Raw genomic sequence first — 23,636 nt, 5'->3', positions numbered from 1 at the left:
CCTGCAAGCTCAGCACCACTGTAACTTCTAACACCCACACTGTAGCAACAAGTCGATTGCACGGCATCCTCTACAAATAGCCCTACTGTTATTGCCAAGAGGAAATGCAGGGCTTTACCATGAAGCCATGACCACACAGCCAAATTGGTCAATACCAGAATACTGACAAAATAGACAACGGCTATTCTACACATTTGATGACTGCTATAAGAGCATTACTATTGGAATGCTATTGGCGTATGAACATGCACTTGCAGACACTGAGCTGTCATTATAAACAATTTTATATAAAAGTAAGTTAGTAGAATTTGAACAAGGGTGCATTGCAAAAATGCTGAACATGGAAAAAGTAAGAATGTAATTTAAAATCACCATAGATGAATACATATACTGCGTGATTGTTAGAAGTTGATTGGTAGACATTCAGGGAATTTACATACAACCAAGAAGTAACAGGCCTACCTAGTAAGTGTGTTTTTATATAAGAGACAAAAACGTAACGAACAATTCACAGCGCAATCATACACAGTCAATGCCATGATTATGGGGGGCGTCCGGTGATTGGGGATACCTCAATATTGGCTTGGTGGGTACAGTCATTCACTAAAGATTGAACACTCAGGGTGACTGTTGTGTTTTACGGCCCATCTCACTACATCCTGCCACGGCATACTGCTGCATGAGATGCATTCCATATAGAGCCAATTGGAGCTTTTGTACACCTTAAAAGCTAAAAAATGAGTTAACTCCTATGAGATATAAAGTGAAGCATCACTTAATATCACTTAAAATCAAGTGTTGTTATTGTTATTTTAAGTTTGTAAAGTCACCCTTAACAGCACTTAAAAGCCTCACTTTTACCAGAAAGACCACATACATTCAAAGGCACACAAATGACAACATGGGGATACGTTGGGAAATACATAAGTGTGTTCCTCTTTGTAGGATATGTCGAAAATATTGAAGTTCAGAAGGCCACTTTGACAAATAAGGATACGGGGACACTGAAAATGTCTCCAACCTTAAAAGATTCAAAAAACTTTTAGACAATGTAGATGAAAGTACTTAGACACTAACGGTGCAAACCCATGACACCGTTACGAGCGACGCGACATTCTAAATCCCATGCATTTCAACGGGAGCCAATCCATTGTGACATAGACCACCGTTTTGGGCGACGAGACCTATAAAAGTTGGAAAAAGTTGAGTCCTATGCAAATGAGGAGCGATTTTTCCCGGCAGCGGCCAATCAGATTATTTGGTGCCGTCTCTGACGGTTTAAAAATTGCAGGACTGTGGCATCGTTTGGTCGTTAAATTTGCTAAAAAGAGAGGCTTGGGTGGCCTTGTAAGGGCTTGTTGTTGTTCCTGGTATGTTATATATTTAATCCTGGGCTTATTTTAACAGAATTACAGTTGTAATATAAAGACAAGTGACTAGATAGCCTACTAAGTGGCTAGCCTGCTAATTAGCTCACTAGTCCAGTCTGTTATGCTATTTCCACACGCTACACCACGCCCACTCAAAGCGATGGAAGCGTATCGCGTCGCTGTCATGGGTTTGCACCGTAATGCCACAAAATTTGTGAATGAATACCAGTTCAACACTATGTATGGTTCCCAAAGCTTTTCTCGTAGTTCTCACCAGTGGAGGGGGTGATGAGGTGTCTGTCTCTGTTGTCCCAAACTCAGCTCATCCCATTTCAGCATGTTAAAGCCTTTGGACCCCATCCAGGGAGAGTTGCTGACTGGACTGTGGTATTAGTGTGGCATGTCTTTAATCTGAATTTCTACCCACGGTTTTGAAGAAGAATGGCCAAATCTTGCAGATTTTAGTCCCACTTCACAGACATTTACTGAGTGCATTATCAATTTTTCCTCCAAATTATAAAAAAAAAAGTAAGAGTTTGTGTGTAACACTGTCTGATCATGTCCTGAAGAACTGATAATCCAAACTCTTAAGATTTCCATGGTTTCTTCCTGGCAGCTGAGAACATCTTCAAAGTCCATGTCATCCCACTGATCTTCACATGGATGCATCAAAGTTATAGATTGAGTCTGGGAGCATGTCCTCCAACATGGATTCTGGTGCTCCTGCCTGATTTTGTGGTCTGTAGAAGAAAAAAAATAAAAGATTCAGGTGCTATGACACAGGGAACTAAGGCTGTAAAAGGAAGCAAGGAAGTTCACCTGCATAACCAACCCACTAGCCTTTTAGTTTAGACAGAAAAAAAGACTACATACTGTTATTTTCAGATGCTTAATCATTCAGCAGATACAGACAACAGGACACAAGATGTGACACAGGACACCAGATGTAATGACAAGTTTTTAGGAAGTTACTCAAAGAAAGTATCCTATTACAGAGGACTCATTACATTACATTACTTGAGTTCTGTACTCATTACTGTTTTGGAAAACAGAAACGTATTTACTTTAATACGACTGCAAAATCTACCGGATGTGAAGTACTCTCCCATACTGACATGCAAACATACAGTACCAGTCAAAAGTTTGGACACACCTTCTCATTTTTTGAGAAGTTTTTTCTTCACTTTTATTATTTTCTACATGGTAGATAACACTTTTTTTTGTTTAGTACATCATTCCATATGTGTTCTTTTGTTGAGTTTAAATGTCTTCAGTATTAATCTACAATGTAGAAAATAATAAAAGTAAAGAAAAAACTTCTACTGTATTTGTTCTACTCATTGTTTATAAGGTTTAATGCACAGTCAGTGTGACACATATTGGCACAAACACTTAGAAGAGAACCAAGTAATCAGAGATGGATAGAAAGGAGGGTTAAAGGGGTACAAAAGCAAAAATGAGCAATTGGACCGGAGGCTGTTGAATATGACGTCACATAAACATGGTAGACAGATAGGCACAAATGTTTATTTACCTAGATGGAAATTAATATCAAAGTAACTATATTCTACAGAGTCAGTAAACGGCAATGCGATTACAAATGTAATGTAAAGCCTTACACCACTTAGTTATCGTTAATGTGCTGAGATTACTACGATCACATGCATTATTCACAAAAACCTGGTGTGTGTTGACTCACATGTTTCCCAAGTTGAAGTTTTCAAAATGGTGGGGGAATATTGGCGCTCCGTGAGCACCAGGATGAGAAGGACTGAAATTGGGTGAAAACTGAGGCCTGAGAGAGAGTTGGTGTACACAACAAAAAAATGCTATGAGCATACACACAATAGACAAACAGCAGCTGTTCCTCACAGGAAAACTGCACAACGCCAGGGTTTCCAGCTCAGGCCAGGGATACAGGAAGCAATACATTGAGCGAAAGAGAGGGAGAGAGAGAGAGACAGCATGTACTCACATGGCCACAGGGAACTGAGTGCCTTGAGAAAAGGCAGCCATTTGTATGTCATCACCCCCAAGAGCCATACTAGGAGGGCTGGAAGGGTCCCTTCAAAACAAAAATACAAACGGCAATCAAATTGTATGGTCTTTCAGGCATATAAGTGAACTGTAAAACTTAACTGAAACTGTACTTACAGTCCACGAACGACCGTCGTGGTTATAGTTGTAGGAAGGTATCCCTCTGTGGTTGGCTGGACAGGCCCTAACTCTGCTGCGTAGGAAGTTAAAAAAAAACATGGATGGTGGGAACTGCGTGTCTATATCCGCTTTGGGACATTGCTCCCGGAAGAAAAGACTGTAAGCTGTCAGTCTTATTCGTTTACCTGTATAGTATTGGCCAAACACATCGTTCTTGGGCAGGTCTGGATACACATGTGTGATGAAATCCAGGTCTCGGATGCGATCACCCAGGCAGCGGATCTCCAGGTCCCGTTTAGTGAAAGGCTGAATGTTCTGGATTCTTCGGATTCCATCTGAACGAAAAACGTTAAACGAAACATTTCCATTATGCAATCAGGAGCCCATTTCATACTGTGGTGTGAAAGAGCTGTCTAAAGCTTTAAAACTTGAAGGACCATCCCAGATCAATAATCTACCTAATAAAAGCAGCGGCCATGATTCTACAAATAGATATACAGTAAGTATATATATTCTCCTTGAGCGATTTACCCGTCTACCTACCCAATACTTCTCTGCATTGGCATATTTCAATCAGATACAGTCCGAATGGGCACAACTACACAACAACGCAACTAGGGCACAACTGGGCTCTGTAAAGCGCCTTGAGTCAATTTGATTGTTTTGGCCCTATATAAATAAAATTGAATTGCATTGAACTACACAAAAGATTGATACTGTTGTATACTAATTTCCTTTCAATACTCAAGGCCGTCGTTCTGTCAACCCATTGGGTTCTCTAACCAAACTCCTTTGCTTTTCCCTGGGTCACGGTGATGTAAACACAGCCAGCATCTGTTTGCGTAGTAGTTTCCTTCCTTCCTGCAGGGCTATTGGCTTACTTTCAGCTAGGGCCACGTAGGCAATGGTGATGCCTCCGATCTCTGAGTCACTGAAGCGCAGGAGGAACGTGCCATTCTGCTTGTTCTGCAGGATGACGTGCAGGTGCTGCTTCCCTATGAAGCCAAAGATCAGACTGGAGACAGAGACAGACAGGCAGATCAATACATATATTAGGAAAAAAATGATTTATTTGGATTGATTTGAATCTGTATTGATGTATGTATATATGTGTGTGTGTGTGTGTGTGTGTGTGTGTGTGTGTGTGTGTGTGTGTGTGTGTGTGTGTGTGTGTATATATATATATAAGCAGGAAGTTTACACACACATCAATACAGATTCAAATCAATCCAAATAAATCATTTTTTTCCTAAGAAGTTTGTTTTGTGGCTGCTAAGCCTGTGGCTGTGTGACTGTAACCCAAAACCTACAGAGAGGACTGTGGGCGTGTAAGTGCGGCCTACCCATCACTCCAGTACCGCACCAGGTGCTTCTTCGTGAGTTCCATTACGCCGTCAAACCACTGCCAGAACGTGAATGGCCGACCGTGCATAACTTCCTGAGACACAGACATTTCAGTTCCGACAAACACTGTCCTTAGAAATCAGAGGCAACAGAAGACCCTGTCTCTAATTACAACAGGTGAGCTTGTGTTTGCAGATGTGCTGCACGGAAATCAGCGGAAAGCATTTCATTGACATTTACATTCAGTCATAGATTTGTAGTAGAATGTATTAATTGCACTGAAGAGTAAATCAGTAATGAGATTACCTTGTTAAATTGGGACCAGGTCACATGCTTTGTGTTGAAGTCCTCAGTGATGTCAGGTTTGTTGAAGACCTTCTGGGCGAGGAAGTGCAGGTTGTTCTCGTCTAGGCAGCGCTGCGTCCCCACCTCAGACATGAACTTCCTGCTTAGGGTCATACTCATCTGTAACCACAGCACCCGCTCTGGCACCACAAACGGGATCCTGTTCTGTTTGTGAAAAGAGCACATATATGGTGCCAGTCAAGCACTTGCCAGTGTTACATTTACATTTTTACATTTAGTCATTTAGCAGACGCTTTTATCCAAAGCGACTTACAAGGATGTATACACATTTCAAACAAGCAACCTTCTGATTACTAAACGACTTCTCTACCTCATGTACCACTGTCGCCCCAGTGTCCTCTCTACCTTCTACTCAACAAACCTGCACACACCTGAGCACTTGTGTGCATCTAGACTGCAATTCCAATGGTCATAACTACCACAACTCAGTGAAACCGACTGAAATTGCATTTGAATTAGTAATGTTTATTTAGAGGACAAGTGTAAATACACCTAGTGAATGTGTGTATACCCATGATGTGCCTTTGTGCTATGGTGCTTCCACTTCCCACTATCATTCTAGACTATAAATGTCCAGTGGTGGAGTTTCTGTCTCAGTAACACTTCTGCCAAATCCAATTCTCACACTTGCTTAAAGCCCACGAGAGAAAATCAGAAGACCAGACTTCCAAACAATTATCTCAAATCAAGTTAGGATTCAACTAGGATTCATTCCCAACAAATCAACTAGGATTCATTCCCAACAAATCAATTAGGATTCATTCCCAACAAATCAACTAGGATTCATTCCCAAGAAGGAGAGAAAAGCAGGAGAGACTACAGGATACCGTACTAAGAAGAGGACACTTAGCTGTAGAAAATATGTACTGCATTTTATTTTCTCTTATTCCAATCATAATAATACAACCTGTTTGACAGACTGTAAAGTCAGTCAATATGCCCAACCAGGTATCATATAATTAGCACAGAACACATTTTCTGCGCATAAACTGCAAGTAATAATTAACCTGTCAGTTGACGGATGATCACCGTTGTTACATTCTTTGCTGAAAGCCCTCTGACACTCATTACCTTGTCATGTTACTGAGCCATAAAATGAGCATTCAAGGCTATAGGGACAATGGCCACCTTGTATCAGTGGGTAAATAAACAGTACAGCAAAATTATCAAGGAAGTCATACTGTGTCACAGAATGTACAAAAGATCTGCATATATTTCCCTGTGTGTGTGTGTGCGCACACAGTTGTGTGTGTGTGTGTGCAGACGCATGTGCTTGTGGAATCTGAAATCGAACGTACCGGCTCTGAGAAGGCACAGTCCCAGACGACGGTTGCCATGGCGTTATTATCCTGGCTGCCATGCACAATAATGACCACTGGCAGGGAGATTGTCTGTAAGGTTCCAGGAAGAAATAAATCCATTAGCTTCACATAGCAGGCAAGAACACCAGAGCATTCCTCACATCAGCCACGAGCATCCCAGGAGGAGGAGCCCAAGATTCTTTTGTCTTTGCAGATCAGACAGATTATTTTCATGGTTATTATAACAAATCGTTATTATTATTCCACACAAAATTGCACATGATTAATCTTTGGTATTGTTATTAGTGGTAGTAGCGCACACAGGCCCGTGAGTGAGACATAGTGGCGAAGGAGGCTGTGGGGGCCCCATACACGTACCTGAACGCTGCAAGCAGCGTCACATCCAGCGATGGCGATGTCAGCGGTAAACAGAATGGCAAACTTCTCCTCAGTCACCGACTCTGAGCCCTTCCTGTCTGCTCTTTTGATCTTCTTGATGGACTGAAAGAGTGAAGGGACAACAGAGAGGATCCCTGACTTCTTAGCCAAAATATTATCAGCAGAGAACAAAAAAAGCACATTTCAACGAGAAAAAAGGTTAGAAACTGCAGGGCTCCTCACTAAAACATGTTAATGAGTGTCAATTTTCACTCCAAACAACTTTAATGTGTATAAAGTTTTTTTTTTTACATATTTAATATTTGAAACCATGTGTTAGAATTGCTATATACTATGGCTTTATACTATACTGATGCAGTATCTAAATAAATGCTACAATAATCTGACATTGAAGCTGCTGGCATACTTCTCAGCACCCTTCGGTGGCTTTACATTCTAACAGCCTCAGAAATAGATTAACTGAAAAAAAAAAAAAAAAAAACAGTTCTCTTAACGGCAGTTGCAATTTCAACATGAAGGGTTTCCTGGTTGTTCTTCCTGATGGTAGTAATCAAGCATGTTCCAGTGAAATCCACGTGTAAGGAGCGCACAGCAGAGCTCTGACTCATGGTCCGGGAGCAGAGGCATAATTTTTTTTTTCATGTTTGTAACTGCCCCCCCCCCCCCCCCCCCCCCCCCCCGTCTGCGCACATATTCTGCCTATAACACTTGAAACTGTGAAATTGTCAGAGTGGATCTGACTCATGGGCCACAGCCGCTGCCCTCTCCTCCTCCTCCTCCTCCTCCTCAATCTCCTCCTCCTCCTCACACACTGCTGCCACACCCACCATATTTCGAAAGTTGGCACACATGCTCTTGCTGGAAGGGTTGTGCTCTAAGATCGCCGTGCTGTTGATGAGCTCCCCGACATTTTCACTGGATGACAAGAAGGGGAAAAAGCACAGAGACTCAGCATTAGTGTGTGTGTGTGTGTGTGTGTGTGTGTGTGTGTGTGTGTGTGTGTGTGTGTGTGTGTGAGTGTGTGTGTGAGTCACATGGGTATCTTTATCTGCCACCGCGTGTTTCACACAGAGACGTGCCACACCACACTCCACATGCACATGCAGATGCTTTCTTAAGACCTCAGGCATTTTTCTAGAATGTTCTAGCAATAAGAATAACCACATTTAAAACCACATTCATGAAAAATACCACCTGGTTTCAGAGGATTCAGACATATTGCAGTATTACTGCCAGGGTTGGGAAGGCTACTAGTTACCCTGCTAAATGGAATAAGTCGTGTAACTATTTTAATTACCTCATAACTTATTATATTTGTTCACTTTCGATTACTTTTTGATTGGCCGACGAAAGGCGGCGCAAATTCAAACAAGAGAACCAATCAAAAACAAAGCTCAAAATAAATGGAGCCTGTCTAGATGGCAAAAAGATGGAAGCAACAGAATGAAAGTTATATTCTATATTACAGAAAATAATGTATTCGGATGTAACCACCAACATAATAATCCACCACATTGTCCATTTATTGTAATCACTAACACTTTGATTAGTAACTGTAGTTTAATTATGTATTCATTATGTATGTATTAATTATGTTAACAACTAGTTACTCCTCTACCCTGATTCCTACACAGAGTATATTCAAAGAAGGCAGTTGGTAATGTGGCAACCCAACAAGATGGGTGATGTGCTCTTCAGTATGGTACTGTAGCAGAATGCACGTCAATGGTAAAGACACTTTGCTCTCCGTCAGTCTGCTCTACAGATTATTTTGTGAGATTTTATGAATAGAGAACTTCACTTGCAGCATCTTACATCAGAAAATAATTTGACATTCTTGTTTAAATGGAATGATGTCTTCCTGTCTTGAATGAAATTCAACAAACAAAATGTGTTGCTGTATTGTGTTTTGGCTTATGCACTTATCCCTTGTTGCAGGGTCAGATCTGCAGTGAGCAGAACACACTAGTGGCAGTGTTCAGTTTAACAGGTTTCACACAGGAAACTCTGGCTTGGTTTCATGCAAAAAAATCCCACTCACAGCTACAACTATCTGAGACTTTTTGTTCTTTGGTCTACCGACGACAGAGACAAGAGAGATATATCGTGTGAAACCAGGTGTTCTCACCTCGCCATGCCACCCTCCTGGCCCACGCTCCTCGCCTGGACCTCCGTGATGATTTGAGCCTTGAGTACGATGGGCTTCCCTGCGGCCACCTTCTCTCCCAGCAAGTAGCGCACGGTGGTGGAGAACTTGGACTGCGTCTTTATGACCTGCGGAGGCTGCTTGTCCACCACCATGGAGCTGGAGCATGAAGAAAAAAAACACAATCTTAGTGAAACTCCCCGATCCAAACACAGCAGCAGAGCCTCGTTCGCCCTTCTAAAAACAGCTGAATGCAATGGCTATGCCATGGCTTGTATTGCCTCAAAAACAGACACACATTTGCCAATCCTGCTTTTTAACCTAAAGTTCATGAAACATTTTTTACGGTAAATGGAAAAAGGGGAGACACAAGGAAAAGGGAGTGGTTCATTCCTAGAGATCTCATGGTTTCATGGTATGGTTTAAATATCAGGAATCTGAACAGGCATGGCTGCTGTCATATCTGAGACAGAGACTGAGGGGGGGGGCTCACCTCTGGATGAGGGCCTTGAGCTGCTTCCCAAGCTCATTCTGCATCTCTGTGAAGGGGTCCGAGCTGCGATTGTCCTGTGCTACCAAAATGACTTCCTGTCTGAGCTGCACATTCACACCTAGCAACTGTTCACACCTATGACAGAACGAGAGGCATGACACAGAGGGGTTCCTCAATTATAATATACCAAATCAGCAGAAAAGGTCAGGTTAGACGTTGTGGAGATGTGGAGAACATTTGCTATTCATCTGTAAAACCATGGTAACATTCCTGACTGGTGTCATCTTCATATATGTCTGAATATGCTCTACATTTGAAAAGAAAACCCCTTTCATCTACTAGGAAATGAATTAATGCCACACATCTTAGTCGTTTAAGAAACTATGTTAAAAGCATGGGCGGCTGTCTACTTCAGTCAAATGTTGGTGTATGGACCCTTTGAGGTGCTAGCTGATGCCTGATGTTGATTTTGAAACAAGTTGGCCTTAACACCTCAAGCACGCCACCTCAACCCAAAGGGAGAAGAGAAGAAGAGAGGAGAAGAGTTGACTGAAAAACCCCAAGAAGGAGCTTTGTCTCTCACCTATTCTGCAGGGGCCCCAGATTCTCATCAAAAACACCGCCAATCGTACCCTGGTGTTGCTCCCACCTCCACTCCTTGATTCTCTGAATGAACCAGTCTTGGCACTCTTTGAGAATGCCAATGGTCTCGTGCAACAGGTGCACACGTTTCTGTAAACAGAAGATTACCATGACTACATGATTACAAGTTCAGGCAAATTAGAATCTCCCAAACTCCAACACCATCCCGTGTCAAGTCAAGTCAACAAAAACAACAGGACTTGTACCATAGTGCTTTCCTGTCGAGGTAAACAAATTGATTAAAAAAAAAACATTTATAACAACGATGCATGGAAATAAAAAGGAAATTAATAATTAAAACAAACTAAAGGAATACAAGTAGAAGGAATAAAAACAAACATTTGAATACTAAAATACTTAGAAACTGATATATTGTGTATGAACACCCGGGCTTATTTGAGCACACACACAGAATGAGCACCTGGGAAGTGGGAAGCAGAAAACCCACATAGACCTCACAGTCAATGAAAGGACAAAGGTTAAAAGTAAACCAGTAAATCAATAAATACAGTATTAGCATTGGTAGGTAGTATGGTGGGGGTTACCTTGCCATACTCCCGATAGTGGTACTCCAGCTGCTGGATGCGTTTTTGCTTTTCTTGTTGCGGATCCAGCTCACTGGTCTGCATAGGGCCTTAAAATAGAAAGGAATGTTAGGAAAATTCCAGTGACTCATCAAAACTCTGCGTCATAATCACATGTAATAAATCCACCTACACTTTCTTGGGAATACTACGACACGCATTGAGACTATGGACTGTTAGTCAACACCACAATCTTGTTAACCAAACATTACGTTTAAGTTTGGACTTCCTGCACTCACATATACAGAAAATAATGGTTCTCCTCCATTTTGGGTATGTCAGGGTGTACTGAAGGGAGAAGGCAGTCACCCCATCCAGCCTCGACAAAAGCTATGAGCTTAAATTGTGTTTAGTAATATTTGTCATGTACATTTTCTCCTTGAGACAATTCACTCAGTTAAGCTTGAATGCAAGATATTCAAGGAAATGACTATTTAAGGGAAAGCAGCAATGGAATGGATGACATTTTTCATACCTCATTCATCTATCAATCGAGAAATTAGACTATACAATAGATCTACTGTATAGCATGGTTCTAGTTCAGATTCAACAGACCGAAACTACAACAGACTTGAACGATGTTCAACAGACTTGTTGAGGGTCCACAATATACATTTTAATTTGAATTTAAAGAGTGAAAAAGTCATGAATTGGTCATTATGTCCGAGGGACCACGCACTTGGCATGGACTCCACATCCTGTTTCTCCCAGGTCATCTCCTCGTTCAGCTGGTGCATGCTTTGGCGGTATTTGCGTATCTCCAGCACTTTGAACACCAGGTTGTCCATGTCTTGGTTGCACTTGGGCCTGGCTAGATTCTGGGTGCCATTTATGGGACTGGGGCTCGGCGAAACCCCAGGCTGGTGGAGAGCCTGCCCCGGTGAACTGTGGTATTGTCCAACTAGCCCCTAGAAGGAAAAAGACCAACACAAGTAGTTCAAACAGCTGTGACCACAATGTTACCGAGACATCCCAACACTGTGCTGGGAGCACACGTCCCCCTTGTCAGAGGAGTAATCAGGAAAGGCTGAACTGTGTGCTTGCTTACTGTGCCTACTGTGCCTCCTGTCAGGCCAAGGTACTGCCTCTCCTTCCTCAGCACGTCTCGCACCGTCCTGACTAGCGCCATTGGCTGGACCGTGTTCTACAGACAGTGACCAAGCAGAGAAAAGGTTCATTTAGCAGCACATGTTTTGTTCCTTTCAGGTTCTGCTGGGCTAGGAAAGTCTCCTATTAGTATTATGCATTACGTACTACTCTCCTATTAGTATTATGCATTACGTCCTTTACATGGGGCACAGTAAGTATGCATTACGTACTACTCTCCTATTAGTATTATGCATTACGTCCTTTACATGGGGCACAGTAAGTATGCATTACGTCCTTTACATGGGGCACAGTAAGTATGCATTACGTCCTTTACATGGGGCACAGTAAGTATGCATTACGTACTACTGGCGTGCCTCATTTACATGGAGCACAGTCTATAGCAAGAGACATGAACGACAGACAGGCACAGTACTGTATATAGCAAGAGACATGAACGACAGACAGGCACAGTACTGTATATAGTGAGAGACATGAACGACAGACAGGCACAGTACTGTATATAGTAAGAGACATGAACGACAGACAGGCACAGTACTGTATATAGTAAGAGACATGAATGACAGACAGGCACAGTACTGTATATAGTAAGAGACATGAATGACAGACAGGCACAGTACTGTATATAGTAAGAGACATGAACGACAGACAGGCACAGTACTGTATATAGTGAGAGACATGAATGACAGACAGGCACAGTACTGTATATAGTAAGAGACATGAATGACAGACAGGCACAGTACTGTATATAGTAAGAGACATGAACGACAGACAGGCACAGTACTGTATATAGTAAGAGACATGAATGACAGACAGGCACAGTACTGTATATAGTAAGAGACATGAATGACAGACAGGCACAGTACTGTATATAGTAAGAGACATGAACGACAGACAGGCACAGTACTGTATATAGTGAGAGACATGAACGACAGGCACAGTACTGTATATAGTAAGAGACATGAACGACAGGCACAGTACTGTATATAGTAAGAGACATGAATGACAGACAGGCACAGTACTGTATATAGTAAGAGACATGAACGACAGACAGGCACAGTACTGTATATAGTAAGAGACATGAACGACAGACAGGCACAGTACTGTATATAGTGAGAGACATGAACGACAGGCACAGTACTGTATATAGTAAGAGACATGAACGACAGACAGGCACAGTACTGTATATAGTGAGAGACATGAACGACAGACAGGCACAGTACTGTATATAGTAAGAGACATGAACGACAGACAGGCACAGTACTGTATATAGTAAGAGACATGAACGACAGACAGGCACAGTACTGTATATAGTGAGAGACATGAACGACAGACAGGCACAGTACTGTATATAGTGAGAGACATGAACGACAGGCACAGTACTGTATATAGTAAGAGACATGAACGACAGGCACAGTACTGTATATAGTGAGAGACATGAACGACAGGCACAGTACTGTATATAGTGAGAGACATGAACGACAGGCACAGTACTGTATATAGTGAGAGACATGAACGACAGGCACAGTACTGTATATAGTAAGAGACATGAACGACAGACAGGCACAGTACTGTATATAGTAAGAGACATGAACGACAGGCACAGTACTGTATATAGTGAGAGACAGTATATAGACATGAACGACAGGCACAGTGTATAGTAAGAGACAGTATATAGACATGAACGACAGGCACAGTACAGTGTATAGTAAGAGACAGTATATAGACATGAACGACAGGCACAGTACTGTATATAGTAAGAGACAGTATATAGACATGAACGACAGGCACAGTACCATCTTCTTGCTGAATTCCTGCAGTCTCATTTTCTCAAGCACATTCGGATTCTTATGGGCCTGCTCCATGAGTTGACCCACAATCTGGTCCCGAAGCCTATTTGCCTGGGGATCTTGATCTACATTGTCTACATCGAACGTCTCCCTGAGGACACACGCACACGCACACACACACACACACACACACACGCACACGCACGCACACGCACACACACGCACGCACACACACACACACACACACACACACACACACACAGACACAGATGGAGGTTGAATAAAGGATATTGGGCCTTAAGTTGAACATACAATATACAGGATCGGGTGAACATTTGTGCATAATGCATAATACACCTCAAACAGTTCTCTGCAAATTTCTCCAAAAAGTCCTTCAGGTCGTTTATAATCATACAAATCAATCAAGTATAAGCCATACCATGGTTGATCCTCAATCCAATTGGCCAGGTAGTGCCTGACGTCCATGGGGAATGAACCGGGATAAAGGTCATTCAGAGTTTGGCTTTGTAGCTGCTGCACCAGTAACTTCATTTGGTCCCACTGAGCCATGGCCGCAACGCTGAGATCAACAGTGAAGAAACCAAATAAATAAATAAACAAACAAATAAATAAATAAACCTTTCCAAAGAATGATGAAATTGTGCTTGTGTACCACCTGCTTATGGTGGCGACTGATAAGCAGTAAGCCATGTCATCTATGGGTGTATGACAGTGAATATTCAAAGAGTAAGGGAATTTACCATGTTGTCCTATGTACGACTGAAACAACAACAACAACAACAACAACAACAAAAAAACAGGAAACTAAAACTTCAAGGAAAATTCATGAAAATAGTCATTAGTCCACTATATACTTAGCCAGGGACACCAGTCTCTTGACATTTACATTTACGGGATGGTGGATGTCACAACATTGTCCCTGTCAAAATGGTGAGCCAGACCTTTCCTGTCTGCAAACCTTCACACCTTTCATATCTAGGTAGACTCCATACCGTTCCCCTCCCTTACACATTGAACCAGACCCCCAGACACACCCATTATGTTAAGTTGTGTATTCTTCCTTCCTATAACTGAAATGTAACTTGTATGCAATACTGACAAGAGAACCTCATACAGTACATGATGCAGAAGACTTAGGTTTTGCTGAGGGTGTGCCGTGTGGAGACACCGACCGCTACATGTGGTGAGGAGCAAGGAGTGATGAAGCAAGGAGTGATATTGGGACATTGAGGAAACATTGCCGCCTTTGAAAACAAGGCCAACACAGAGAGACACTATGACAAATATCTCCTAATCATCCCTCCTTCTCTCTCTCCATCGTAGTGTGTGCTCCAGGTCTGTTAGAATATGCAGAATAAACCGACACCCTGCCCATCAGACCGGCATTCCATTCATTCCTTTGCTAAATCATGCAACTGCAACTAACTTCAGAGCTAAAATAGTGTTCTGTTATATCATTTGTAGGCCTGCCTCTGGGCCATCGGTACGCTCAGATATCTAGCCACATTTTCAGCTGAACTGAACAAAAAAAACTAATTTCTGGAATTTTGTTATTCAGCGACTGTCACTGGAAAGATTCTTCGAACAGTTTGTTGTTGGGATAAGAAAACAATGCAGTTTGTCGCAGTAATATGTCACTGTACTGTCTATAAGCTCACCTCTCACCTACATTTCATGCTTTCAAAAAATATTGCATAATTGACTGTACCTTTCTGTCAAGGCATGTCTAACCATAAACAAAACCTAAATACTGGTTATTCCTGTTTGGGTGGAGTGTGTACATCTTTGTGTGTAGAGGGGGGGAGTGTGTACATCTTTGTGTGTAGAGGGGTGGGTTCAAGTCCAATGTTCTGACATGCTCTTTTGTCCTATTCCACACCAAACAGAATGACAAAATTTCTCGGTCTAAGTGAGTTGATGAGCCAGGGCAGTGAGGTGTTTTTTTTAATCTCTTATTCTGGGCCAATTAAACAGTTACCTCAGTGGCAGTCTGAAAGGTCAACCACTGGCTGTGCCAGGATTTCACAGCTCTAACCACAATATACACCCATATGTGATGAGACTTTTACTATTTTCAGTTTTGATGCTGCTTACTGTTTTCTGTTCTCACGGAATTCAGTGAGACTGCCAATGTTTACTAGTGTGAAAAAGAGGAAATGTTGGTTGTGACTCACAGTGACAGCCTTGCTGTACTGTGTTGTACTGAACATGGTTTCAGGTGCCAGAGTCCATGCCATGGGAACAGGTTCTATGTTTCACTTTTCACTTTTCAATAAAAAAAAAAAATCAAATTCCCCTCAAGTCATAATGTCTCTGTATCTACTTGCATGTCTGCAGATTACACACTGAACTACACAAAGGTACATCATCATTAGCAGTAAATGCAGGGATGTGCAGGACAAACCATGCAGACCTATTTGGTTTGTAAAAAATGTGCACATTCCATGAATTGCTGAGAAACTTACCTTTCAGTAATGACTTAGGTGGTCTCTTAGTGAACAGGTTCGTTCTTCTTCAGACTTAAGGACATACAGGATGCAGGTAGTTTCATGTTTCCGCGCTCACTGCTCACAATAATAACGGGCTCCTACTGTAAAATAATACAGAGAGTAAGCCAAAATAATCAATGACTGTTTCTGATAACTTTATTCAACAACATATTTTTGACAGGTATAATCCCTTAGGTAAACAGGTCAAGTATTATCGGGTGATAGGTGATGATTTGTATACATTTGTGGTCACATTACAAGAGTCATCTTTTTGATGTGTGGGTGTATTTCTTGTGTGATATTTTCTTTTGATTCTTGTGAATCGGAGTGAGGAAGAGGAGGTTGTTTAGAGGTCTTTGGATAAGATGCTACTGACAGTGGACTTTTGATCTAATTTAATCTTGGATCCAATATGTGGGTCAGAATAGAACTGAACTAGGTCATTTGAATCAAAAGTGATTGGGCCTCATTCTCGAACATTTTCTGAAGTTTCTTCTGAAATGTTTCTTACGGACTTCGGAAAACCAACGTAAGAAAAAGATCTCCGCCAGATTCATGAACGCCTGAAAATGTCTTCTTATGCAGCCGAAGTGTTCTCAGCTGTGGTCCCGGGGATGAGGATTCTTAAATTGAATGCGCGTTCTCGTGCACCTAAATTTGCATATACACGCCCTGCCAGCTCCTTATAAGGGCACGCAACCGTAGTGACGTGTGCAGTCGGAATCGACCGAATCCACGTGAAAGCAAGTCGAAAGCGAGTCATGTCAAAGCGGAAAGCGAGCGCCGGTCTAGTGAACGCAGATCTAACTTCACCGGTGCAGAGGTGGAAGTACTGTTGCAGGATGAAGATGTGTCAATTCTATTCCACTATGGCTATATCAACGCGATTGAGTTTAGTGCTTATTTATTTATTCACTTACATTTGCAGTGTTCGTGTAGTCCTTTTATTTATTTTAGGACATCACGATGCCTCGTAGAATCATGACTATAAATGTGAAACGTAATTGGTAATGATAAAAGTATTGTCGTATTTATTATTATTATAATTTCGCGTTCTGAAATTCTTCTGAAGTTCAGAACAAATCCCAGATGAGAAAACTTTCATGAATGCCACATTTTTTTCTAAATCCACCAGAAGTGGAGTTCAGAAGAAATTCTTTCTTAAATTCTTCTTAACTGCGTTTGTGAATGAGGCCCATTGTTTTTGCTTCCAAAGAAAAGCTAAAGTTGTCCCAGCCCTATCGATGGACCAATGCATGATGTACACCATCGGTTCCCAAACTGGGGTACGCGTACCCCCAGGGGTACGCGAAGTGGTTCAGGGGGTACGCGGGGAGAAAATTTCCGCGATAACAGAAAACGGACGGAATTCGCAGAATGTACCGTTTGAAACAGAATTGCAACTTTCAGACCGAAACATCCTTTTGTGCATCAAAATCGCCCAAATTCCCCTGTATTTTGTCCTGCAAGGCTGTATTTCTTTCTTATAAACACAACAACGATCGCAACGATGAACAAGCATTAATTAGAAAACAAAACCACTGAGAAAATGTCACGTCTGTGCTGAACTCCGCTCCGGCCACGCCCCCCTATTCAACCCTCCGTAGCCTGTCAAATGAATTCGCTCATCTTCCCAATCGCCTGCAAATAATGTTTTTTTAGTCTTCTGTTCTGTTGATGGCTGGCAAACAATAACCTTAGAAGGTTTGGGTCATTTGTGGCACATATTATTCACTCATTTTAAGCCATCAATCTACCTCTGGGTGAACAAAATGATCCGTTTTTTTCAACGGGGGGGGGGGACGCAACATGGAGATTAAATGTCTGAAGGGGTACGGGACTGTAAAAAGTTTGGGAACCACTGATGTACACTAATGAAACCAATGAAAAGTGAAACGAAATTTGGAGCGCTGCTCCGGTTGGTACCAAGAGGGACAACATATAACACAACAACAGTACAAATAGCTAAAGGAGAACAAGTGACACATTTTCACAAAATGATATAACAGAGAAATGGGTTCACTGTGTGTTTGTGTGTGTACATGCAGCACCATGAGTGTGTCTCTTTATAAAGAGAGAGAGAGAGAACATGTATGTGGACAGAGAGAGAGAGAGAGAGAGAGAGAGAGAGAGAGAGAGTGTGTGGAGAGCTGGCAGAATGCATTATAGCCTGTAAACTATTGCTGCTTTTAGAAACAAAATTGTGTTCTGAACTGAGAAATAAGTATTAAGTATTCCTTTTAGGTATTTTCATGTCATTAGCTAAACATTACATGAGCCTTTGACACTGCAAGCCAACTCGCGCAATCTCAAGTGCATTGAAGGAGGTGAGTGAAATTGAGCTTTTGCGGTATAAATATGGCAGATGTCAAAAGTTCAAGATGGGCAGAGAAAACTAGACTGTCCAGATGTATTAAGGGCACACACAGACACACAGACAATCACAGAATTCTATTTTTAGACGTTCCAAAGATAAACAGGACTTTCGTCTTTTCAAGCACATAGAAAAAACAGGGATAGCTTATCAGTCATCTTTATTATTATGACTGCTTCTCGCACACAGGCCAATCCACATGAAACTCGGCATGATTGTAATTCCACATGGCTGATACTAAATATGAAGTTTATGTCCCTAGGTGGGTGTGTCCTTTCGTGCTAGCGCCCTCTATATTTTTTACAGCAAGTTGGCTTCTAGGAGGCACATGACCTAGCCTAGCTCATTAGGAGTCATTTGTGGACTAACCCTCCACACCCACACCCTCCCTTCCCTAGCCAATATCTTGTAATGTAAAGGGTCAAAGTTCACGAAATGTACTCCCACATTCTTTGGATGCATGCCCAATTTTGTTACATTTTGTCCATACAGGGGTGTTGCAATTGACACATTTCAGTATCTCAGGAGCCATAAAATGCATGGTATATGGCAGTGTGGGGCGCAGAGACGTGACAGGTGGGGCGCGAATGGACGCGATGAACGGGAGATTTTCCTTCCTTTATAGACAATAACGACCATACACCCCCATCAAAGAAATATTGTATAAATTAGCCCATTAAGTATTGTATTGTATTAATTAGCCTGTTGTTAACCTTTCATGCTAGGCGTAGTCGGAGATTACAGGGGAGACTTTTGTTTACTGCCGAAGTGTTCTATATTCTAAACTCCAGGGTTATCAGAATCAGAATCAGAATCAGGTTTTATTGGCCAAGTAAGTTTGCACAAACAAGGAATTTGACTTGGTAAAGTGACTCTCAGTGTGCTTACACAAAATATACAACACAATACAATACAATACAAACAAACAAACAGTGCAACAGTGCAATGGACTAAGGAGTTTAAAAAAGTATGTACAAGGCGGAATGGCTATATACAGTAGCTGTGAAATGTTGCGCAACACTAGTGCAAAGAAGAAGTGGAGTGCGAGAAGTGCAGGGATAAATATATAAATATAAATATATATGCTACAGTGGGTTAGTTGTTCAGTATTGAGACGGCGAGGGGGAAGAAACTGTTTTTGTGTCTGGAGGTTTTGGCGAACAGTGATCTGTAGCGTCTACCAGAGGGGAGGAGTTTGAATAATTGATCTCCCTTTCCCTTCAGTCTGCGGTTGATGAGCAAATGAATGGCAACTTGATTTGGCCCGAGGATTTATTCACCACACTGGTTGCACAGAGTTCAACATTACAGCAACATACCTTTGCTCCGGTCGCTACATCTGATCTAACGGTGTGCAAAAAAACGTTCCCGGAGCATGAAAGTGTAGTGGGCGATAGGCTAATATTGACGTTATAGATACGTTTGTGACACGAAATACCAAGGTTGGCGATTCAATCAATACCAGTGGCGAAAAAGACAGCTGATCCACCAAAAAATCAACTTAAAAGAAATTTGACAATTGTACATTACATTACATTACATTTAGCAGACGCTTTTATCTAAAGCGACGTACAAGGAAGATTTTAAGCTTGGCCTACCATTGATAACACAATGGCATAGTAGGCACTTTTTCTTTATTTTTGGAACTCAGCCCATTTGAGGCAAGGATTGACACCATTGCACTTTTACTTCTCTATTTCTGAACGGATGTTATTTGTTATTGATTTTCTCTATTTTTGAACTGATGTTATTTGTTATTGATTAAGATTTAGAACTCGTTATTTCAATACATTTAACAATTTTAAGCTTGGCCTACCATTTTATTGGAGCGATGAGGGACAGGTGGGGCTTGAAAAGCACCTAATACATGCTTGTGTAAAAGCAGCTAATACATGCTTGTGTAAAAGCAACTAATACATGCTTGTGTAAATGGCCTATCTAAATGGAACTTTGTAGGGTCATTAACAATGGTACCAATAGCTAAAAAATATATATTCAACGAAGTGCGATGGTATGGATAAAGTACTTCCCGGAGGGACAATAAATACAGTAACAGTACTTCCCTGTAGGGTCATTAACAATGGAATATATAGAACCTATTTACCCAATTTCAAACAAATCATCCATGAGATGTCATTACAACAAACACCATGTTTTCCTCTGTTCCTCTGACACGGTTTAGTCTATCTTCAAAATGTATTTTTTATCTTTGAATCCTGATGAAACACTTGCAAAATCATTTAATCTTTCGCTACTTGGGTCAGTTTGCACATTATGCTTGGAGCCCAATGACTGACTATTTTTTGAGTTATAATATATACCCTTGTCCTGTCAGGCATCATATAGTGTTACTGCTTCACACCCTTTTGGCGTACAGCTGACACAATCGGTTGTATAGTTGCTTACATTTTCGGAAACCTAGGGAACTTTCCTGTTTATAAACTGCACATTACTTTAAAACTACTATTCACTGCAACTACATCTTAAAGTCTGAGTATTTTTCATGTAATTGGGACTTGAGGCCATATGCTGTATCAGTTTTGCCACTTCACAGTCCATAATGGTATTAGTCTCCTCATTACTGTTCTCCCAATCTATCTGCTAAATGACTAAATGACTAATTGACCAATATTAGTGTAAATGCATCCTCTTTTGTCAATACATGTCAGGGTGACACAAATACAACACTTTGTATATGGGCTCAGTTGCCTCGTATGACCACTGGGGAGCTGATAACCAAAACTTTGTTTTGTTGTTGCCTACGACAAAAGGCAAAATAATAAAGTTGTAAAGAAAAAAAAAGGAAAGAGAAAAAGAAGAAAAGAATTAACCCATTCACTCCATTGTCTCTGTAATGGAATTCATGAATGCATCATTTTTTCTGGCTAACATTGGATGTGTCATTCTTTACAGGGTTAAATTACACGTATGCCTATATAGAAATATATATTATACTGTCTTTTTTTTATATTTTACAATACTGTTTTTATTTCATAGTTTCACTTTCTTGCTCTTTCTCCCTACATATTACGCACTGCTATGCGGTAGCCTAGGCCTATGTCCACAGTACAATTCAGAGCATATAAACAAAGTATGGCCATGAACTTCAATAACTGTTGGCTGCTACTCAAAACTAATTATTGCAGCCAAAGTTCTAATAAACAGGCTACATTAAACCCCTCTTTTAAATTGGTATTTGGGGATATGAAACAATGTAGCTACAAGGCTCATAATCACACAGACGACTAGTAGGCCTATCGTTGGACTTAAGTTATACTGGACTGTGTCGTTCCGTTTCCCCAGACCACAGGCAAACACTAGCGAGCTTACACTGTCACACATGTTACATAGATCAAACTAACAGTACGGAGCCACAACATATTTTTTTGCCGTGATCCTGTTTTGAGAGTGGTTCAGAAATCCAAAAATAGCCGTTCTTATGCCTTTTATTAACACACGCCAAACTCGGTTGTTAGTCCTGTCTATCCGCGAACATGTCACCGTTTCACGTCAGAATCAGCTTAATGCCACTGTGCTAGTTGGTACAGTGTTGCAATCCGTTCGCTCCTTGCGGAAGACAGGCATATGCTACTGATCATGTAGTAGGCCAAGGTCTGAGTGTTCAATAACTGCATGCACTAAAGATCGACCACCCTACACATCCGAATAGTTAGCGATTGTAGTCTGCATAAAGCAAGGCCAAGTAAGACTATTTTGTAATACGTTAAATTCCCATTAGTTTATGTCGAACAATAAAAACGAGAAATGAAAAAAACATTTCCTGTATTTTGTAGCCTGCATAAAAGCATAAGATCACTGACTAGCCGTCCAAAACAGACATCATTTCAATCTACTACAAAATGATAAGGTTATTCTTTGCAAATATTTACATTTCTTAAATTGTTTTGATCCACATTCATTTCCTTTTATTCACATAGGTTTATAGAATATCGTCCTCGATGATTGGAACGTTTTGTCTCCATCATTAGGAAATGTAGGCCTATATATATAAATATGCATTAAAAGTTGTGCTTCAATGCTTTACAATTCTAAGTAATCTACTAATTCAAAATAGTAGATTCTACGTGAACTCAGGATTATACACAACTATGGTTCAAATTTCACTATTTTGATTGTGACGCAGACCTCATGAACGCTTTGACTGTGATCTAAAACATACAAGTGTACTTCAACAAGAATTCGTTCTCGATCTGATCGTTGCCTATGGTGTGCTAGCCTACGTCTGATTTTAAGTAACGTCGAACGGATCCAAATTTGAAGGTGCACGAAACTTCACAGAAAGGCATGGAAACGAAATAGTCTAGGTCTACTTACCATTAAGTTGCAAATCACTATTACTTCCACACTTCTAAAAATCCGAGTAGGCCCATGAATTCCTTGTTAAACGAGAACAAGATGTGACTATGAACCCTAAGTTGAAACTACAGAGGCAACTTCGTTGAAATTTACTAGAGCAACTTCCCTCCCCTACGAAACCGAAAGTGCGCAGCCAGCCTTCTCAAACGCAAAAATGAAGTGCCTCAACACGACAGGCAAAAGCCAATCGTCTTCGACATTTCCTAGGTAAATGTCAAACTCCAATCAATACTATTCGTTTGGGAAGGAAAATACAGCATATTTTCGATTGATGGCAAACAATTTACAGCCAGAAAGAATTGGGATTTTTGTTGTTGTCAGCTAGACCCCTGCCCACTGAGCAAAGATAGCCTACGTTTTTTAACGTCTTTGTTGCACGTTCGAAAGACGTCGCCCAAGGAACCTGTAGACTATGAAAGTTTCTGAACGGCCAATGTTGACGTCCGCAGGACCTCTGTACAAGATTTTAAATGATTTACAAATACACGGTCTCACGCTATATTCAATTAAATCCCACGTTTTATTTCAATATAATTTCTATTAATAGTTTGAAGTTCCAGCTGTAGTTAAAGAGTCTGCTGTTAGCTGATCACTGCCGTTACGCTGTAAGAAGTCAAAGGGGTGAGATTAAGCCTACTTATCAGAATCAGAATCATGTTTATTGGCCAAGTACATT

General features: G+C 41.1%; 1 protein-coding gene across 2 annotated transcripts; it reads right to left on the bottom strand.

The window, feature by feature from the left end:
• Positions 1-266: 266 nt before the first annotated feature.
• stat6 (signal transducer and activator of transcription 6, interleukin-4 induced) lies at positions 267-23,326 on the bottom strand. Of its 2 annotated transcripts, none has more exons than XM_031565786.2 (21): positions 22,919-23,326; positions 16,186-16,310; positions 14,139-14,279; positions 13,706-13,850; positions 11,851-11,946; positions 11,482-11,710; positions 10,764-10,852; positions 10,160-10,308; positions 9,577-9,711; positions 9,066-9,242; positions 7,765-7,852; positions 6,917-7,039; positions 6,536-6,628; positions 5,178-5,381; positions 4,871-4,965; positions 4,409-4,542; positions 3,713-3,862; positions 3,525-3,600; positions 3,346-3,435; positions 3,070-3,165; positions 267-2,110 (listed from the first exon to the last, which is right to left on the bottom strand). In XM_031565786.2, the coding sequence occupies exons 3-21, from the start codon at positions 14,267-14,269 to the stop codon at positions 2,026-2,028; spliced, it is 2,385 nt and encodes a 794-aa protein (XP_031421646.1). In that variant the 5' UTR covers positions 14,270-14,279; positions 16,186-16,310; positions 22,919-23,326; the 3' UTR covers positions 267-2,025. The 2 variants fall into 2 exon arrangements, with proteins under 2 accessions (XP_031421646.1, XP_031421647.1); XM_031565787.2 differs by having other exon boundaries at positions 3,525-3,597.
• Positions 23,327-23,636: the final 310 nt, after the last annotated feature.

The sequence above is a fragment of the Clupea harengus genome, chromosome 4 (genome assembly GCF_900700415.2).
Source record: "Clupea harengus chromosome 4, Ch_v2.0.2, whole genome shotgun sequence".
NCBI classification, from domain to species: Eukaryota; Metazoa; Chordata; class Actinopteri; order Clupeiformes; family Clupeidae; genus Clupea; species Clupea harengus.
This window is presented reverse-complemented; position numbering and strand designations above follow the sequence as displayed.

Bases quoted from the DNA above. Each gene is read 5' to 3' on its own strand.
- stat6 (XM_031565786.2), bottom strand. From the start codon at position 14,269: ATGGCTCAGTGGGACCAAATGAAGTTACTGGTGCAGCAGCTACAAAGC. The intron at 13,851-14,138 runs GTATGGCTTATA...GTGTGTCCTCAG, and splicing joins TGGATTGAGGATCAACCATG to GGAGACGTTCGATGTAGACA. The intron at 5,382-6,535 runs GTACGTTCGATT...TTTCACAAACAG, and splicing joins ACTGTGCCTTCTCAGAGCCG to AACAGGATCCCGTTTGTGGT.